General features: G+C 39.4%; 1 protein-coding gene across 3 annotated transcripts in view; it reads right to left on the bottom strand.

Moving 5' to 3' along the window:
- Positions 1 to 21248, bottom strand: part of CLIP4 (CAP-Gly domain containing linker protein family member 4) — a 74081-nt gene that overhangs the window by 28143 nt on the left and 24690 nt on the right. For all 3 annotated transcript variants that reach the window (XM_028099607.2, XM_028099606.2, XM_028099608.2), the window contains exons 8-12: positions 18213 to 18348; positions 11958 to 12098; positions 7599 to 7688; positions 6474 to 6617; positions 3180 to 3314 (exon numbers count right to left, since the gene is read on the bottom strand). In XM_028099607.2, coding sequence (XP_027955408.1) covers positions 3180 to 3314; positions 6474 to 6617; positions 7599 to 7688; positions 11958 to 12098; positions 18213 to 18348 — 646 coding nt within the window. The remainder of the gene's footprint in view (positions 1 to 3179; positions 3315 to 6473; positions 6618 to 7598; positions 7689 to 11957; positions 12099 to 18212; positions 18349 to 21248) is intronic.

The following is a 21248-nucleotide window of genomic DNA, read 5'->3' as shown; positions in this document are numbered from 1 at the left end:
ACATCACAGACTGTCCTTAAATAATTAAGGAAGGACAAAAGTAACATGGAAAATATGATTAGACTTCAGGGTGACTCTTCTTTTTCTCTTTTTGTTTTCCCACCCAGGATAAAAAGAAAAATCATAATACTTAACCCTAGTAAAAAGATTTAGATTAGCTAGTAGGAAGAATTTTCTAAAAGGCTTATTTTAAGTATGTAAAAGGACCCACTCTGAGGAAAATAATAGGACCTCCTTTTCTAGAGGGCCAAAACTAAAGCAGTGAGGTTGCTTTCAGTGTGGTGAGAATTAGGTAGATGGACATACACTCCTAGTCTAAGTGTATACATACATACTCCTGGAATAAAGATTCTCAAATGGAGGGTACCTCAAGACCAGTTAGAAATGTCTAATGATCCATTCATTTTTATGTAAAAGGAGAATACAGCAGTAACTGCATCTGGTCTCTTACAATCAGTATCAAATAAAAAATAAGAATACAGATGTTGAGAAACTTATTGCAAATTCCAAATTCCAAAATACAAAAATACTGTTTCTTTCAGATGACTAATTCAAAGAGTCTATATAACCTCAAAAATGGCAACCTAGAAGTTCTCCAGTCTTTTCCTCTTATGTTCAAAAAGACCCTTGAGCCCACTTCTCAGTACTTTTGCACTGAAAAGACTAATGAATGACGGCAGTCCTCTATACTTAAACAGCACACGAGTACAGAGTAATGTAAACAAACTTACTTCTTAGCCATACTAATGCTCTGGAAATAGGTCATCACATTTCTGAATGTCATTAACCAAGGTTGTCTGGTTGCCATTTTTATTTCTGAGTGCCACAGTTACAATGTTCAATGGTACAATGTACCATATAATGGCAATACATTTACCATATGACTCTTGAAAAAGTATAACATCCCACAGAAAGACATGACAAGTGTTAACAATTGTGACTACACCTTGTCTGGTAGTGGTGAGGTATGTACGGCTTCCCACTTAAATGGTAATTTTTTTTCCAATAAAAAGGCTAAAGAGGCTAAAAATGACGTACTTCAGGTCTAGATCTTATAATCTAAAAAGCTTCAATGAATCAGCACTGTTCTCTAGAACTGACTGATCTAAATTTTGATGCCACAAGACATACATGCTACTACTTTCTAAAAGGACAGAATGACTTTAACAGAAAAGTTTCCAACTTTATGTTTGCTTATGACTACCCAAATTTCTAAATGCTTAACCTTAGGAATTTAAAAATTAAAAGTCAACCTAAAACAATGAATTGCATCCAGTGACCCAAACCACTCTAACCTTGTTTTAATATAGAAAAAGGGAACTCAAAAGGCATGGAGATTGTGAAAAATACCCCACCTTTGGGGTCTTAAAAGTTTTTATTTGAGAACTATATTAAGACCATCCTAACTCATCTCAATTACTACCTGGAGACCTGTGAGAGACATGAATTATACAACACACAGCCCATCTCAAATCAATTAGCTGGACTGCAATTATAAGTGGTATAATGAAACAAGACTGTGCTGGGAGACAAGTCTCCGTGGCTCGCTCATGTTTCTGCATGTCTTATGAACAAAGGCACTGTCTTTCCATGGATGTCTGCACAGAGGACAGCCTTGGAGGACAGAGACAGGGTGCGGGCCGCATGCCCCACCCAAAATACAGGCATGCGTGTTGTCTAATATACAGGGTCAGATTCCTTAAGCTCAGGGCTCTTCTCCTGTAGCATAAACCACTGGGTGCGCAGGTGTCACCTCCCCCCCCCACCCCGGGGAACTGGGGCTCAGGAAGCAAGTGCAAGAAAATGCTGACCCTCTGCTTCTGCCGCTGCTGGGACTCCAGAAGTCCTGTCCTTGAATCAGGAGCCTAACGTCTTCCATTAGCATCTATGAAACTGGCAATCTAACTTGTCAGCTTATACATGTAGGGTAAAATCTCAGATCCTTCACAGTTCTTGACAGAAGACCACAAATTTAAAATCAATGTTCTGGGTAACCTTTTCCTAAAATGCTGCAATGCCACCATGTGTCAAAATAGCATACTGCCATTTAAAATACACAAACATGGTTTCAGTCAACTGGCTTCTATATTTGAAATTAAAATCACTGAAAATACAAAAGAAAGCTAATCTTTACTTCTGGAAACACAATATTAAGTCTAGATTGGAATGACTATGTAAATACACAAACATGTATTTTTAAGGTCCCAGGGTACACAGAAGCTTTTCATTTTCCCTCAAATCTGTCTGTTGGCTTTTCTTTCCAAGCCACTCAGATAAAAGCTATATGCTGTGAACTCATTTTAAGAATATCCTTAGCAATTTACCCAAAGGATACAAAAATACTGATTCAAAGGGGTACATGCATCCCGATGTTTATAGCAGCATTATCAACAATAGCCACATTATGGAAAGAGCCCAAATGTCTATCAGCTGATGAATGGATAAAGATGTGGTATAAATCCCCTGGAATATTACTCAGCTATCAAAAAGAATGAAATCTTGCCATTTGCAACGACATGGATGGAGCTAGAGTGTACTACGCTAAGCGAAATAAGTCAGAGAATGACAAATATGATTTCACTCGTATGTGGAATTTAAGAAACAAAACAGATGAATATAGGGGAAGGGAAGAAAAAAAAAAGGAGGCAAACCATAAGAGACTCTTAACTACAGAGAACAATACAGAGAACAAACTGAGGGTTGCTGGAGGGAGGGAGGTAGAGGGTAGGGTGGATGGGGGAGGGGGATTAAAGGAGGACATTTGTGATGAGCACTGGGTGTTACGTGTAAGGGATGAATCACTGAAGTCTACACCTAACACCAATTTTACCAATTATGTCAACTAGAATTTAAATATAAAATTGAAATTAAAAAAAATAACCTTAGCAAAAATCTAATCCTGGTATCTTCTGTTATTGAGCATGCTTGGCAATCAGTGAGCATGAAGTTGGAGAACGGCCACGAATTTTAACATTAGACAATTTAAAATACAACCGAGATTTCGCAGATGACAGTCAACCCGAGTCCAGTCAGTGTTTCCATCACTGTTTGGCTTTGTCGGTGCCATAGATAACTAACATCCACAAGAACTGTTCATCAGGAATTCCCTACATGTAAAATTTTAAACCTTTTGTATTCTGAAGTGCTCAAGCTGAGCCAAGAATATACAGATGAGTTACCTGGAGCAAAGTTTGTTGTCCCGAAGAACTTAACGGTGCCGATTCTCTGGCCTACCACCAGCACTCTATCTCCAAGGTGGGGCTCTCCTGCACAGCGGCTGTTATTTGCTACAGATGCTCCTGAGGAATTCAAACCTGTTTAATTGGTTGGTGGGGAAAGGGGAAGGGGCAGGAAAAGAGAAGGGAAAATAGCAAAGGGGAAGAAAAAAAAAACCAACCTCAAAAAGTATATTAGCCAAAAAATCACCACGTGTTTCTAACCAGTCTAGCTAGTTGAGAGATTTCAATGTATGACACCTTTCATGATACACATCACCTACAGCTGTGGCTCTCACGTGTGAGGTCAAGACATTCAAGGAACTTGTGAAGGGTTTCCTGAAAAAGTTATTGCCATGAGAACCTGACACGCACATGGTTCCTGGTAAAGCATCAATTCTACCCAGACTGCCTGGGGTGCACTTACTCGAACAGAGGCCAACACGCTTTTTCTGCAAAGGGCCACTGAGCGAGTACGTGAGGCAATGCAGCCATACCATCTCTGTCATAACTACTTGGTTCTGCTACCCTAGCACAAAAGCAAAACAAGGCCTGGTACGTTCCAGTAAAACTTTACAGAAATAGGGGGCAGGTTGGATTTGGCCCACAGGCTCTATTGTACCAATCCCTCTTCTGCTAAAATGCTAGAATTAGAGTCGTTCATTGGGACTCAGTGTGAATTATATATTCAGGAATGTGATCTGAACGTGAAAATTGCTCTAAGTTTCCAATTAGCTCCAACTGATTTCCTTCTTAGGAACCAAACCAGTCCCCCTCACCTTGATTCAAACCTAATCCCTGAAATGCCAACTATCAAACATCCTAGAGAAATGCTGTCTGGAAAGCTGTTCAATTATAACAGAAAGTGGGCCCTTGAGGCTTCTCCCATCAGTCCATAAACAGACTTGAACAGCCATCATCTGGGAAGGCCTACAGAAGCCTCTGTGAAGACAGGGGACAGAGGATAAGTCACACCGCCAACGGGAGAGAAGCTAAAGCCATGGCAACAAATGAGGAACATGAACCCAGAGAGAGGGGCAGGGGTGGATAAAGCGCTATACTAAAAAGTCCTAGGTCCTCATAATAGCTAATATTTCTAATGCACTTCAGAGTTTACAAAGTGCTTTCCATAGAATTACAACTATGGATAAGACACAGACTCAGGAATTAACTAAGACATGGTGTTCACAGGTAGTCGATGGCACACCCGGACGAGAGCCCGGGGCTCTACGACCACAAGTCCTCAGGTGGGTCCCCAGGCTGTGTAATGGACAGCATGTTTGATCATGGGATACAACGACGCTGAGAACACACACCTCCCCTACCTCTGCCATTCCCCTCATCTGTTCTTTCTGCTCTTTATCCTCACTTGCCAGTATGTTCACATCCCTCAAATGCAAATCTATGGAGAAAGTGAAATACCTACTCACTCTACAAAAGTGTCCTAGGGAAACGTCTCTGAGGTCCCAAACATGGACTTCCTCTCACGGATCTCCCATTCTCTCTCCCTCCCCTCCTAAAAGGCCTTCTTGCTCATTCTAATTGACAGGTCTCTTCATCTACTGCTATCTAAGCCTATATCAGGCTTAAATTTATAAAAAGGGTAAAAAGGTTAAATACATAGCTACACTAGAACTACTTCTTATAAAAGTAAAACAGGTACTTCCATACGCACATATAAATTTTAAAATCAAGTAAATGTCAAAAGCCCAAATTCCAAGTGAAGGAGGCCTTGTACTGTGAATAAAATGAGGACAAGCAGGAATGCTATACCCCTGTCTCGGTAGCTCTGTTCTTCAGGGGGCTAGACAGAAACTGCTCACAGGGGAAGGAGCACCTACACTGAAAATACAAGTTCCAAGTAAACAATTTCAGGCAAAACTTCTAGGTTCTCTGCTTTTAGAGTCCCACCCTATAGGTTTATTACGTCAATGCTATCGCTGAGGGCTCCTCCCCATCACAGTACAGTATTTTAAAGAGAAAAAACAAAAAACAAAAAAACTGTCACAAACATTTTCTATATTAAAATACTCCTTCAGTATAACTGTTAAAAGTACGTGAATGAGAGTCTTATTATGAGGCTCAGTGAAAACAATTTATGCCAAAAGGGTTTCATTTTGTTTCCGAACAAGTTTGCTAGGCAGCCAAATGAGTGAACGACAGTATGTTTCATATATGTTGATTTCGGCAAGATGTCTGCTATGAAGTGCTTTCTATATCCTTACATGTAACTGGAGAAATGTGGACTGAACAAGGTTACTCAGGACTCGCCACATCCCAGTGGGTTACCATCATCCACCTGTCAGGAGAGCCAGTGACCCTCTCCTACCTAGTGTTAAACAAGGACTTGAACTTCAAATATGAAGATGACACAAAAGTATGTGGGAAAGCTAGTATTCAAGGTGTAAGCAACAGAATGCAAAGGGGTGAAACCCCTAACATTCAACTAAATGAGAATGCAGATAAGTCCTAAGTGAAGCGGCAATAAGAAGGGCCCTGGCCGGAGGCTCCTTCGGAGCCAGGATGACGGTGTGGTCGCCACATTGCAGGAGGGGCCTCACACTGTGCTGTGCCCACGGGCAACAGTTCAGCTCTCCAGGGGCTGGCCGTGAGGGGTCTGGAGACCCAGGAGCAGGAGGAAGAGTGGAAGGTACTTGGGATGGAGGCAAAACCTAACAGCAGCCGAGGAAGCAGCAGACCGACCTCAGGCTAAAGCCCATGCGTGCCACTTAGAAACTGCCATCAGGCACCAATGACTTACCTCCCCTAAGCCTCGGGTCCCTCATTCATAAAATGAGGGTGAGAATAACAGTACCTACCCAAAGGTTTGTTTTGAGAATTAAGTGAAATAAGGTATGTAAAGTGCTTAGAATGAAACAATAAGTATACAATAAGTGTTAGTTATTATTAGGTCTAGATTAGAAAAGAGATAAGAAAGATAATAGCCACATGGTTTCCACATATCTGAGGATCTATCATAAATTTCTAAAATGAACCTTACAGGGTCAGAGGTGTTACATGCATGTGGTAGGGAGGAAGTCAGTCCAGACAAGGACACGGCAGGAGCACGGGGAGGGAGGCAGGGGGACCAAGGACGCTCACAAGAAGGGAGGGGCACGGGCAAGACAGAAGAGTACAAGTAGTTCAATCTGACTGAAGTAAAACGTTCCTTCTACACATTTAAAAAGAGCAAATCTACTTACAAACAAACCAAGATAAAAAACACCAAGAAAGCCTGGTTGAAAAAGCCATAGATACCAGCACTGGCTCTAGAGGAGACAGACGGGCTTTTGCTCATTGTCTTCTTGTTATTGCTACGTGCATTCAGTTTCTTGGGGTAGCTCGGTTTGTGTTCCAAAGATGATGTGGAGGAGGAGCTGCTGCTGGGTCCAAGCAGGGTACCTAAGACAGGTGAAGGAAAAGAACACAGCGAAGGGTGGGCAGTAAGAAGTGAGCCAGTAAGATGTTTCCCAGGTAAATCCCTCTGAAACCCTCCATTTAGCTTTCTCAGCTGTGGAATATCTAGTGTTGAATTAAATGCCTGGTTTCATCCAGCTGTCCTGTAGTTCATACAGACAAGACTTTATCAGCCAAGCTATTGTACTGTAAGGGTTCATGCTGCACGAGGACACTCTCACACAGGAGAGCACATCCGGGTTCACTGAAACTGACTACCTCCCTATTCCCCCCACACTCTCTCTCACCTCCCACTTTAGATGGCTCAGTACAATCCAATCTTATTTACACGTAAAAATTCTATTAATTTAAGATAAAAAAAAGGTAGTATTAAAATGTTTTGAGTTGGGGCGCCAGGGTGGCCCAGTCATTAAGCGTCTTGCCTTCAGCTCAGGTCATGATCCCAGGGTCCTGGGATCGAGCCCGCATCGGGCTCCCTGCTCAGCGGGAAGCCTGCTTCTCCCTCTCTCCCTGCCTCTTCCCCCTGCTTGTGCTCTCTCTCTCTCTCTCTCAAATAAATAAAATCTTCTAAAAAAACGTTTCGAGCTAACCTGAAGGCAAGCAGGAATACTCTTGAATGTGTTGTTCATGCTCTATTCACCCAATGATTTGACAGCTGAAGGCAATTTTAAACATTTTTATCAAGTCATCTATACTTGGAATTTCCTTTTAGTCTCCCATTTAAATTAACCTGGTAGCTCTCTAATGTAAGTGTACACAGAGGCACCACATAGCATTGTATACCAAAACCACATACACACTTTACGATGAGTTGCTTAAGGTATTTCCGAGGATAATTTTTTACTGCAATGATTTTTCTCTCAAAAACACTAAAACTTAGCCCCCATATAAGCTTTATCACTATGTTATTTCGAAGTTCCATCTGTAAACTAAACTTTTAGAATGGAAGTTATAAAATTATTTTACCATCTTTCTCTGTTACAGGTTTCGGTTCTTCACCAGGAGGCAATGAAAGTGTTGATTCAGAAGCGCTATCTTTTTTTGAAGTCATTAATCCTAGCACATAGAAACAAAACATGTTCAGCAAGAAAGAACTTCAACATTAAACACACAAATGTACTTGCTGTTTAAAGTACAGACATCCCTCATTATCTAAATCTTCTCCACTTCTGGAAACATGCCGGATAGTAAATTCACAGAGAGCTGGGGCCAATCCAATATTTCATTACGTGAAGAGGCGGGGGAAAAGAATGCATTCTCAGCCCCTCTGAAAACCTCAATCAATTTCCTCAAATACCACCAAGGTCTCTTTTAGAACTATTTAACAATCCACTAAGGAATTCTAAATTCTATAAACAGTTAAAGCCAGCTCTAGCTGTTTGACACTTCACACACTCATGAGTGTGTCCGCACAACGCCGGCAGGTAGAGAGCAAAACTCACGCAGCTCTAGGACAACCACCGTACACGGACCAGGACTTGCACACAACTCACAGATTTCACTCATGTGTCTGCAAATCGGTTACAGCAGAGTTTCTACTTAGATAGTGAATTCTGGGTAAAAATTTTGCAAACCATCGTAGTCACTCATCATGAAACAGGAAGAAGCCCCACACTCTCTGCCCTCGGCGCTCTGACGACGACAGACCCGCTAGCGCCACACCCAAGTGTCACGAACAGACTCACTTTAAAAAGAAGCCCACAAATAATACTTCGCCTTATGAAGACTTCTGTTTCCATTCTACAGAACCAAATTATTTAAATAGGAAACCTAACGGACTCCACCCAGTTTTAAATTCCATCAAGCACCCATTTCAATTCTTCTCGCTTAGGAAGCATCTGAGTGAAGTACTATCCTTGGCACTCAGCAGCACCAGCGGGAACGAGACATGGTCCCAGCCCGAAAGGAGCACCTTTCAATTCAGAATGGTAGAGTGATGTAAGCATGAATAACTAAAGTATGAGGACATTTATTGATAAAGCACTAACACAGAGGAAAACGACAATAATTGTGGTTACAAAGATAAATTAATATCTCATCAAGGAGATCACATTCTGAGATATGTCTTGAAGGACAGGTAAGACTTCCAGGGGCACCTGGGTGGTTCAGTCAGTTAAGTGTCTTTCTCCAGCTCAGATCATGATCTCAGGGCCCTGGGATCGAGCCTCACACTGGGCTCCCAGCTCAGCAGAGAGTCTGCTTCTCCCTCTCCTTCTGCCCCCCCATGGTCTCTCTCTCTCTCTCAAATAAATAAAATCTTAGAAAGAAAAAAAGAAAAAAGAAAAGAAAAGAAAAAAGAAAGAAAGAAAGAAAAAAGAAAGAAAAGAAAGAAAGAAAGAACTGAAGATAGGCATTCTAGACGGACAAAAAGAAAAGAAAAATCTGAAGAACAGGGTCAGAGATGGAGAAGTAGCATGGCTGGAATAAAGAGTATTTTTGGGACGTTGGGAGAAGTAAGACTGGACAGACAGGTCAGAGTGAAACCTCAAAGGAGGACAGTGCCAGATAAGGACCTGGTCTTCTTGTGGAAGGAGTGGGCCTCTGATGGACTTGAACGGGGCTGGGAAATAACATCACCCTGACAGCAAAGTTTAGAAGGAAGCGAGAGGGGCAGGGGAAGGAAGCATGGACCAGAGAGAAGTTCTTACTGTAGGTGGAATGAGGACCAGAGTGACAACAGCAGGAACTGAACAGAGGGGTGGGTAAGAGAGACTCTGTGAAGGCACCCCACGGAGTGCATTTCTTATTTTTCAGTTATAGTTCTCAGTTTTAACATGTCCATTTGGTTCTTTCTTACTTGAATTTTTTAATTGAGTCACAGGAGATTCACATGCAGTTGTATAAAGTAATACAGGGAGATCTCCTGCACACTTTGCCCAATTTCACCAAAGGTAATTTTTCATATAACTATAGTATAACCCCACAAGCAGGACGCCAACACTGATCCAATCTGCCAATCTTAGGTCACCCCAGTTCTAACCAAGCTCCTTTGTGCATCCGTGTGCAGGTGCATGTGTGCTCACACATCATTTCTTTTTTATATCCTCATTTCTCTGAACTTTCTTTCCACTTCTTTCAAGAGTATTAACCTTAATTCTTAAAGAATGGTTAATGTATTATTTAAAGTCTCTATCTGTGTCATGTCTGTGTCCTGTTAGGGTTGGCAACCTTTAACTGTCTTTTTCCTTGAGAGATGTTGAGATTTTCCTGGTTTTTCTATTTTGAGCAATTTTGGATTGTATCCTGTACACTTCGAATATTACACTGTGGGACTCTGGGTCTTACTTAAATTCTACAGAGAATGTTTATTGTTTTGTTTTGTTTTGTTTTATGAAGGAGTCAACCCAAACCAGTTCAGGTTGGACATCCCTAACCACCTCCTGTGCCCTGTGGTTCCAATGTCAGTTCAGTTTCCAAAGACTCTTTGGGATCTAATCTTATGATTTGCCATCCAGCAGTGCCTGGGACCTGGGCAGCGGTCTACCCCGGAGACCAAAGCCTGTGGTCAGATCCACACATGCACCACTGGAGAGCAAGCCCAGGAGTTCATACCCAACATTTTGAGATCACTTTCTTGAGCTCCCTGCTCTCCATGGTCTCCCTGTTACTTTCTTGCTCCCGGAGGCATCCCTTCTCGGTATCTGGGCAGGATGCCTAGGCTTTGATTTCCCTGCTCTGTCATACAGTCTCCCAGGACTGACTCTGCCCCTGGGAACAAGCAGAAGACAAACCATTGGGGATTCCATCCCTGTTCTTGGGGCCACAGTTTCTCTGGTCAGAGAGAAGTGTTCCCCTCCCGTGGGGTTTCAGGTGCCTCACCACCTACCGCTGCTGTTGCACCATGCAGGACTGCCTAGGGACCAGCATGGGAATGGACCAAAGGGGGAAAAAAAGCTATCATAAAAAAAAGGGATTTCCTATATTTTCTGTCTAGTAGGGGACCCTTTCCCTAATCCTTAGACCAGAAATGGAGGGCTTCTCTTTGGGCTTTCTTTCCATGATGGCCGTGAACTTCTGGGTTTCAGGTTAAAAGGATACCATTTACAATTGCATCAAAAAGTATGAAGTATCTAGGAACAGACCTAACAAAACTGGTACAAAAAGAGCTGTGGAGAAAATGAGAAAATCTTATTGACATATTTTTAAAGGACCTAATTAAATAAAGCAATATTCCAAGCTTACAATTAAAAGACTGAATATTGTAAAGATGTCAGTTCTTCCCAAATTGACTTATGGTTTAAATGCAAAACCAATAAAACTTTAGCAGATATTTTTTTAAAGAAACTTAACAGCTTATTCTAAAATTTATACGGAAGTATGATTTATAGTGATCCAAACAGGCAAGACACTGTATAAGAATAAGGTAAGAAGCTTTCCTCTACTAGGTATCAAGATGTATTTGTTAAAAACTCTAGTAGTTATGAAGTACAGACTGACACAGAGATATTCAAATAGCTCAATGGAAGAGAGCAGAAAGGCCAACCAATTCTTGGACAAAATCCTTGAATCATGGTAGAAAGCCTTTCTGCTTCAGCCACTGGTAAGTTAGCAAGTACTTACTGAGCACGTATTTTGTGCTATGTACTACTACAGTGAATACCAAAGTAAAAAATACTCTCACAGTCCACTTAAAGTTTAAATTTCTGCTGAGAGGATAAAGATCTGCACAAATGAAGCAACCAGAGGACACGACCCGAACTAACAAATAATTGTGTGGTGTGGATACAAGTGTACACAAGGGTGGACATAAGGGAGACATTAAAGGGATCTGGGTCCCCAGGGAAGTCTTCTTGGAGAAAGAGCATCCAAATAAGGAGGTAAAGCACAGTAAGGGCCTCAAAATGCAGAAGTCAAATTACTGTACTCAGAGAAATAGCACGAGACGAAGTACAGAGGACAAGGAATCACAGTTCAACTATGGAGGTAGCCAGAGACCCCATTACATACAGGAAGGACTCAGACCACCAGTTTAGAGAGTCAGGACTTCTTCGGATTAAAAAGAAGTCACTAAAATTCTTGAATAGGGGAGAAACATAAAGCTAGTTGTGTTAATAAGGATTTATTGGAGGTATAAAATTGAGCTTGGAGTTTAGGGGGTGATGAAGGTATGCAGGTAGTAGGAAAGAAAGAAAAGAAAGGAACAAATGTAAAATACTCTTGTCAGGAATCAAAATCATAAACCATGACTGACATTTAAAAACATGTAAGATGCAGATTTTATTAAATTCAGGTTCCAGAGTCGTCTAACAAAAAAAGTGTGAAGCACACTAAACATAAGGCAGACTGCAAAGGGAAGAAGAGACTTAACTTTCTGGTTTGACCTACCAGTGTTTACTTTTGACGTTACATGAGTTACATCAATTTTCTGGGACCTGATGAGAGGCACAGCTTTCCCAGAAGAAGTGTGTGCTATATTCTTCCTTCGATCTTTTGCTTTACTTATCTTTGAAAGTGGTGCAAAAATACCTAAGGGAGGAATGGAGAGCTTGAGTTAGTGTGAAGCAATTAAAACCATTTCAAATAAAGGGGCAAGTACAACCATTTGGAAATATAAATCTTTAAGTTCTTTTAGTGCCTACCAGGTGTCCTGTAGGGAAAGACAGGAAAAAAGTGACATGCAGTACGTGCCCTCAGAGAGCTTACAATTTAGCTGTCAAGACGAACAACATACACAGTAATTTAAGAATCACATAAAAGAGGCATAATCATGTATTACGTGAAATTCAGGGAAAAGAGAAATGAGTGAAGGTAACAGTTTTCCATCATAGTAATTTCTGACTAAGCTACTGACTATTGTAAATGTGTACAATCTTACTGGAAGACAAAAATTCTAACCTAGGCCACTTTGTGGCATTAAATTATAAGGAAATAGAATTGTGCACAAAAAGTTACAAAGTTACACTTGTATGGTATAAAGAAAAGATAGATTTCCAGAGCCAAAACAATTTCTAGTTTACTACTACTATGACCCAATTACAATTTTGGAAATTAATTATGAAAAAAAAATCCAAATGGGAGGAAAAGACTGTATACCTGATATGTCATCATCGCAATATTATTCATGAGTAGGAGAAAACAAGTATGTGTCAACAGGATGAATGAAAGAACTATACCCCTGAACTGTTACATCACCATCAATAAGTAAAACAATAAAAATTGTAAAGAAATACAGAAAGTATGAAAATTAAATCAAGAAAAGAAAAATGAAATTATATATTTGATTACATTATGATTGTATCTGAGAAACATTTTATGTGTGGATATAAGAAAAACTGTAAAAAACTGAAAACCAAAACACATTTCTGAGAGCAATCAGATTACTCTCGAATTATCTTTCAAATTTGTCATTAATGCATTATAATGTTGTTTAATGAATGGCTTTTTTTTTTTTTTAAAACAAAGATCTTTTTTGTAAAAGATTTTATTTATTTATTTAATTGACAGAGAGAGAGAGACAGCGAGAGAGGGAACACAAGCAGGGGGAGTGGGAGCGGGAAAAGCAGGCTTCCCACAGAGCAGGGAGCCCGATGCAGGGCTCGATCCCAGGACCCTGGGATCATGACCTGAGCCAAAGGTAGTCGCTTAACCAACTGAGCCACCCAGGCGCCCCTGAATGGCTTTTTCTTAATCTGCGGAAAGTTGCATGGTTTTTATTTCAAGATCTTAATAGAAAATTTCCACACAATATTATTCCACATAATATCTTTTTTTTAAGATTTTATTTATCTATTTGACAGAGAGAAACACAGCGAGAGAGGGGACACAAGCAGGGTCCACATAATATCTTAAACAGTAAATATTTAATTCTATGGCTTTAAAAGATTTCCATAGCATATAAAACCCCACCTAATATAAGTTCTTCTTCTTCCTGCTTTTTTTAATGAAATAAATCATTTGGGAGAACCAAAACTAAATTTAGAGCAAAGATTGGCTACAAGCAAAGCCCAGAGTGCATGCAGAATGTGGGCTAAAGTTCCTAGTAAGTAACTCGTGCTAATCAAAGTACCAATGGGACTTTTCTCAGATCTTGACATATAATTAATCATAAAACTTAACTAAAATAAACACATAGGGAAGAATGATTTTTAAATAGAATAACAAATTTCTAGATAAACATGGCCCATTTTACCACAACTCCTCTCAAAATGGCACCAAAATATTAGAAAGGGATAAAAACGATATAAACTCTAAAGAAAAAAGAAAATGATAAAAAGGAGAAAAAAAATACTAAAAGCTGCTAGAGAGGGGAAAAAAGTCACACACGGAAGAAAGATTTTGCAACTTGTACACGGCAACACTGGAAGCTCAAGACAGTAGCTGACAAACCAAGAGCCCGGGAGCCACATCCTGCCCACCACCTCCTCCCGTCAAGTCCCCCTAGCACCCGTGTGTTTACACACCGTCTGCAGCTGCTTCTTCACTACAACAGGACAGCTGAATAGCTGAACAAGAGACTGTGTGGCCCTTGACGCCTAAAGTATCTCCTCCGGCCTTTTACAGGAGAAGTTTGCCAAACTCCATCAGATGATAGAATATCACCTTCTAGATAGCAGGAAGTGAAAAATGAAGAGGGGGGAGATCGGAAGGGGAGACGAACCATGGAGACTATGGACTCTGAGAATCAAACAGGGTTCTAAGAGGGGAGGGGGTGGGGGGATGGGTTAGCCTGGTGATGGGTATTAAAGAGGGCAAGTACTGCATGGAGCACTGGGTGTTATATGCAAACAATGAATCATGGAACACTACGTCGAAAACTAATGATGTAATGTATGGTGATTAACATAACACGATAAAATTTTTTAAAAATCACCTTCTAAATACAGAGAAAATATGAGTTCTGGCCTAACATTCCTTATCCCATCAAACTATCATATGAAGTGTGAGGGTAGAAATAAACATATTTTTAGAATGGAAGTTTTCAAAAAATGTATCTCCCATGAGTCCTTTGTCAAAAAGCTACTAGAGGATATGCTCCACCAAAACAAAGAAGTAAACCAAGAAAAGAACTGACTTAGAATGAAGGCGCCCAATCTTTCTCCTCATAGTATGAACTGAACTCAATAGATGTCTAAAACTGGAAAAATCAGGGATGCCTGGCTGGCTCAGTCAGTGGAGCGTGTGACTCTTGACCTCCAGGTTGTGAGTTCGAGCCCCAAGTTGGTTGTGGAGATTACTTAAAAATAAAATCTTTTAGGGGCACCTGGGTGGCTCAGTCTGTTAAGCGTCTGCCTTCGGCTCAGGTCATGATCTCAGGGTCCTGGGATCGAGCCCCGCAACGGGCTCCCTGCTCTGCTTCTCCCTCTGTCCCTCTGCTCCTCCCCCTGACTTGTGCATACTCTCTCAAATAAATAAATATTAAAAAAACCCTTTATTTAAAAAAAATAAAATCTTTAAAAAAATAAAAATAAAATTGGAAAAATCAAGAGAGATTCATATACATGTATTATTTACAAATACAAATATTAATATCAGAAGATACAACTAAAGAAGTTAAAACAGTTCTTGCCTCTAAAAGACAGGACTCAGGGTCAGGGAAGGGCAAGCCGGGAAGGATTTAACTGATGTTTTTAATAAACCTTATAATACAATTTGACTTATGTATTCACTTTGGTAATTATTAAGACATAAAAATGGTATCACCAAGTATTAAAATTTATTATAAAAATTTTCATAATCGCTAAAACTTAGAAGCAACCAAGATATCCTTTAGTAGATGAATGGGTAAATAAATTGTAGTACATCCAGACAATGGAATATTATTCAGGACTAAAAAGACATGAGCTATCAAGCCATGAAAAGACATGGAGGTAACTTAAATGCAAATTACACAGTGAAAGAAGCCAGTCTGAAGAGGCCGGGTTCATACTGTAGAATTCCAACGATACAACGGTCTGGAAAAGATAAAACTAAGAAGACAGTAAAAAGATGAGTGGCTGCTAGGAGTTGATCAGGGAAGGGAGGAACAGGCAGAGCACAGAGGATTCTCAGGGCAGTGACAATACTCTATACAGACACTGTAATGACAGAGACATGTCATTAAACACTTGTCCAAACTCACAGAACATCCACCACCAAGAGTGAACCCCAATGTAAGCTATGGTCTCTGAGTGCTGATGACGAGTCAGTGTAGGTTCCTCTATGTTAAGAAATGTACCCTCTGGTGAAGGGACACTGATACTGGGAGTGGCCCTGCACACATGGAAACGGGATACACAGGAAATCTCTGTACCTTCCTCTCAATTTTGTTTTGAACCCAAGCTGCTCTTAAAAAAGTCTTAAAAATTATTATAAAATTTCTACAATTGAAAAAATCTAGTATGTGTGAGAATTAACAGATCAGTTGAATAAAATAATCCTGAAACAGACTATAGCATTTATAAGAATTTATAATAAAGGAAGCACAACAAGCCAAAGGAAAAATGATAGAGGCGGGAAAAAAAAAATCTGTTGCTGAGAAGAGATAAATTCTTTGGCTTCTGCTTAGTCAGGGCAACTCCCGTTTTTCCATAATCCAACACATGATCCTTGCCCCCCAAAACTCGCCTTTAAGCATGTGAAAGGGACAGAAGCAGGGTCCTTGGTGTATCTGGCTTTGTCCTCGTCAAGCATGCCTCTCCTTGGGATGATGAGATTTGGGGGGCAACATGCATTCTGTTACAAGCTAAGCCTTTCCGGTGACTCCGACAGACATCAACCCTGTGCATTGCTAGGAGTCGGCTTCACAGCTGCCACAATTAGCTAACAGAGGAAAACTAAAATCAAATTCTTAATTCCGCACAACTACCCAAATATATTCCAAATGGGTTAAATAATATAGGGCAAAAAATTAAAACATTCAAAAGAATAAAATATATAGTTTTAAATTAATCCTTGGATTAGAAAGAATATCTAAACATAAAAGCAATGTTAAGAAATTATAAAGAAAAAGTCTCTTAACTACATAAAACTCTATGCCAAAACACTGCAAATGAAGTTCAAAGGCAAATGACAAACTGGGCAAAATATCTATGATAACTATAAAAGTTTAATATCTTAAATACGTATTTGTATTTCTAAAGTTTTTTAAAACCCACTAATACCTCAATTATTTAATGAGCATGTAATATGAACAATTATTTCTTGGCAATTGCTAATATATATATTACAACAAAATATTTTAAGTGTTTTATTCCACCACAATCAGAGAAATATGAATTCAAACATAGAAATTTTTACCCGTTAAATTGGAAAAATTAAAGGAAATGGAGCCATTAAAAATCACATTTTCAAAAGATATTTAATGATTTGGAGAAATTATAATAGCATATCAAGTAAAAATGCAAAATATGTAACTATGTATAATCCAAATTTTGCAAAAAGAATTAAACAGAAGAAATATACCGGTGATTTTATTTTCTTCTTTTAACATTTTTTATGTTTTTCAAATTTTATACAATACTTTTATAAACAAAAAAATTAATAGACAAAAAAATGATGCTCAATTTTAAGTGTATGACCAAAGGAAACTGGTAATTTTGATAAATTTGTAACACCTAGCAAATAGCTACCATTAGTTGAGTACTTATAGGGAATCAAGCACTATTCAAGGTGCTTTATACATTTATCAACACATTCAATCCTCATACGAACTCTTGAGGTATTGTTAGCCCCATTTTATAGAAGACAAACTGAGGCACAAGAAGAAAGTTAAGGTCACATAACTGGTAGATAGAGAAGCTGATTCACACCCAAGCTGTCAGACTCCAAGCAAGGACTTTAGCATTAGACCAGAGTGTCTCCCTGTGCAGCTATAATTGAAATACTGTGCAACCAGGGAAGTTAATGTTCTAGAAGACTATTTCATGGCAAGGAAAAATATTCACAACATAGCAAGTGACAAATTTAGTTCAAGATGTCAAGGAGTCTGTATGTGTGTATGTGTATGAGAGAGAAAGAATATGAATTTAAACAAACATCTGTCAGAAAGAGAAAGAATTATCCCACCTCAGGAATACAGTTTTAAAGTTCCCTTCCCTTGCTTTTCCAAGTTTTCAAGTTTTTTAACCCCCCGAGTTCTGTATTTCCTTGATAACAAAGTCCCTCCCTCAGTCATGACAGCACCCTGAGCAGGACTTACAGGAGGTCCACGGAGCAGGAAGTACTCCTGGTGGGACACCATCTTCCCATCACTATACTGCTCATAGCAGGAAAAGGGCAGTCCCTTCATTAACTACATAGATAGCCAGGAGGAAAGGTTTTTTTTTTTTTTTTCTCCCACCCAACCAGGTTTATTTAAAAACAATAGAAGAGTAGGGATGCCTGGATGGCCCAGTTGGCTAAGCTTGGTTGAGCATCCAACTCTTGATTTCAGCTCAGATCATGATCTCAGGGTCATGAGATCAAGCTCCACACTGGGCTCCGTACTCGCGAGGAGTCTGCTTGGGATTCTCTCTCTCCTCTCCCTCCCCCTCGATCGTGCTCTCTTTCTCTAAATAAATAAATAAAATCTTTTTAAAAATGATAAAAATAAAAATAAATAAATAAAAGTAAATTTGGTTATCTTAAACTAATTCTCATTAAGTTAGATAGTATCAACCTTACCGTATTTGGGGGCACATTTAAAGTACTGGATTTTCCCAACACTTCCATTGTTTTTTCCTTCTGGTTCATCCAACTCAATGCCAGCCCACTGCCCACTTGCAAATTCTGTTGTTCCGCAAAATCTTAATGTTCCAACCTGAAGAAAACATAAATCAGAATAAATTTTGAGGATTACTAGTAATTCTAAATGTGCTACTCTTGCAACTTTACCATGGAAGTTTTTAAAAACCATTCTCTCAAAGTAGACTTTAGAACAGGAATATTACCAGGGATAAAAAGAGGTATTATATAATGATAAGAGCCAACCCCAAAAAGACATAAGAATCCTAAATCGTTATGCACCTAACAACTGATTTTGGAAAATCTCCAAACATTTGGAAATTAATAAATATACTCCCAAATAACCCATAATGAAAGAGAAAATCACAAAGAAATTTAAAAACATTTTGAATTGAGTGAAAATGATAACACGATATATAAAAATTTGTAGGATGCAGCAAAAGCAGTGTTTAGAAGGAAATTTATAGCATTAAACACTTGTATTAGGAAAGGTCTCAAATCAATGACCTAAACTTCCATTTTAAGAAACTAGAAAGTGAAGGCCCAAAGCAAGCAGGAGAGAAACAATAAAGATAAGAAATTATGGGGCACCTGAGTGGCTCAGTTGGTTAAGCATCTACCTTCGGCTCAGGTCACGATTCTGGGGTCCTGGGACCGAGCCCCACATCAGGCTTCCTGCTCCGCGGGGAGCCTGCTTCTCCCTCTGCCTCTGTCCCCCCACCCAGCTCATGCTCACTCTCTTGCACACTCTCTCTCATTCTCTCAATCTCAAATAAATATTTTTTAAAAAAAGAAATTAAGAACAGAAAAAGAACAGAGAAAATCAATGAAACCAAAAGCTGGTTCTTTGTAAGGATAAATAAGATTAATAAACTTATAGCTAGGGACCAAGTAAACAAAAGAGAGAAGACACAAACTGCAAACATCATGAATGAAAGCAGGACATCTTTACATACCCTCAGTCATTTAAAAAATAGTAAGAAAATACCCTGAACCCTGTGCCTGTAAATTTAACAAATGAGATAAAATGTTCCAGTTCCTTGAAAGATGCAAACTGTCAAAGCTCACATCTGAATTGGTAGTTTAGAAACGTCCAAAAAACAAAAACAACACAACAACAACAAACCCTTCAGAACCTTATGGACTCACTGGTGAATTCTACCAAAGAATTTAAAGGAAAAATAATCATCTCTACACAAACCTAGTATATAAAAGTGGAAGGATTAATTCTCAACTCATTCCCAGCATTACCTTCTTACACCATACACAAAAATAAATTCAAAATGGATAAAAAACCTTAACATGAGACAGGAAACCATCAAAATTCTAGAGAACACAAGCAGAAACATCTCTGACCTCGGCCATAGCAACTTCTTACTAAACACATCAACACAGGCAAGGGAAACAAAAGCAAAAATGAACAAATAGGGCTTCAAGATAAAACGTTTCTGCACGGCAAAGGAAACAATCAACAAAACTAAAAGACAACCGACAGAATGGGAGAAGACATTTGCAAATGACATATCTGATAAAGGGCTAGTACCCAAAATCTATAAAGAACTTATCAAACTCAACAGCCAAAAAATAAATAACCCAGTTAAGAAATGGGCAGAAGACATAAATAGATACTTTTCCAAAGAAGACATCCAGATGGCTAACAGACACATGAAAAGATGCTCAACATCACTCATCCTCAGGGAAAGACAAATCAAAACCACAATGAGATACCACCTCACACCTGTCAGAATGACTAGAAAAACAACACAAGAAGCAACAGGTGTTGATGAGGATGGGGAGAAAGGGGATCTCTCTTGCACAGTTGGTGGGAATGCAAACTGGGGCAGCCACTCTGGAGAACAGTATGGAGGTTCCTCAAAAAGTTAAAAATAGACCTACCCTATGATCCAGCAATTGCACTACTGGGTATTTACCTAAAGGATACAAAAAATACTGATTCAAAGGGATACATGCACCCCAATGTTTATAGCAGCATTATCAACAATAGCCAAACTATGGAGAGAGCCCAAATGTCCATCGACTGATGAATGGATAAAGAAGATGCGAGATATATATATATATGGAATAGTACCGAGCCCTCCAAAAAATGAAATCTTGCCATTTGCAATGATGTGGATGGAGCTAGAGTGTATTATGCTAAGTGAAATACATCAGAGAAAGACAAATACCACATGCTCTCATTTATGTGGAATTTAAGAAAGACAACAGAAGAACATATGGGAAGGGGAAAAGAAAAAGAAGGAAACAAGTCATGAGAGACTCTTAATGACAGAGAACAAACTGAGGGTTGATGGAGGGAGGTGGGTGGGGGATGGGCTGGGTGGGGGATGGGTATTAAGGAGGGCACCTGTCATGATGAGCTCTGGGTGTTGTACCTAAGTGATGAATCACTGAATTCTACTTCAGAAAACAATATTGCACTGTATGTTAACTACCTAAAATTTAAATAAATAAATGCTTAAAACTACAAAACTGATGAAACATAAAAAACCTATTAAATATATGAACAAACAATGAATCATGGAACAGTACACCAAAACAAATTATGTAATATATGGTGATTAACATAACAATAAAAATTAAAAAAAATAAAAAATAAAAATAAATTTAAAAAACCTATTAAATAGAGATATATTGCACTTGTGTTTTTTTTATTTTATTTATTTTAGAGAAAGAGAGTGAGCACGAGCAGGAGAGGGGAAGAGGGAGAGGGAGAGAGAGAATCTCAAGCAGACTCCGTGCTGATCACAGAGCCCAACACAGGGCTCCAACCCATGACCCTGAGATCATGACCAAAGCCGAAATCAAGAGTCAGCTACTTAACCGACTGAGCCACGCAGGCACCCCTACCGCGCTTGGGTTTTAAAGACTCCATATCTTTACAATAACTGTTCTCCTCAACTGATCTATGTCAACACGACTCCATTCAAAATCCCAGCAGGATTTTTTGTATGACTT

This window comes from Eumetopias jubatus, unplaced genomic scaffold (genome assembly GCF_037043125.1).
Source record: "Eumetopias jubatus isolate StellerSeaLion01/CBP00866 unplaced genomic scaffold, mEumJub1_p1.0 scaffold_9, whole genome shotgun sequence".
In the NCBI taxonomy this organism is placed as follows: Eukaryota; Metazoa; Chordata; class Mammalia; order Carnivora; family Otariidae; genus Eumetopias; species Eumetopias jubatus.
The sequence above is the reverse complement of the archived record's forward strand: the minus strand, read 5'-3'. Positions and strand labels throughout refer to the sequence as shown.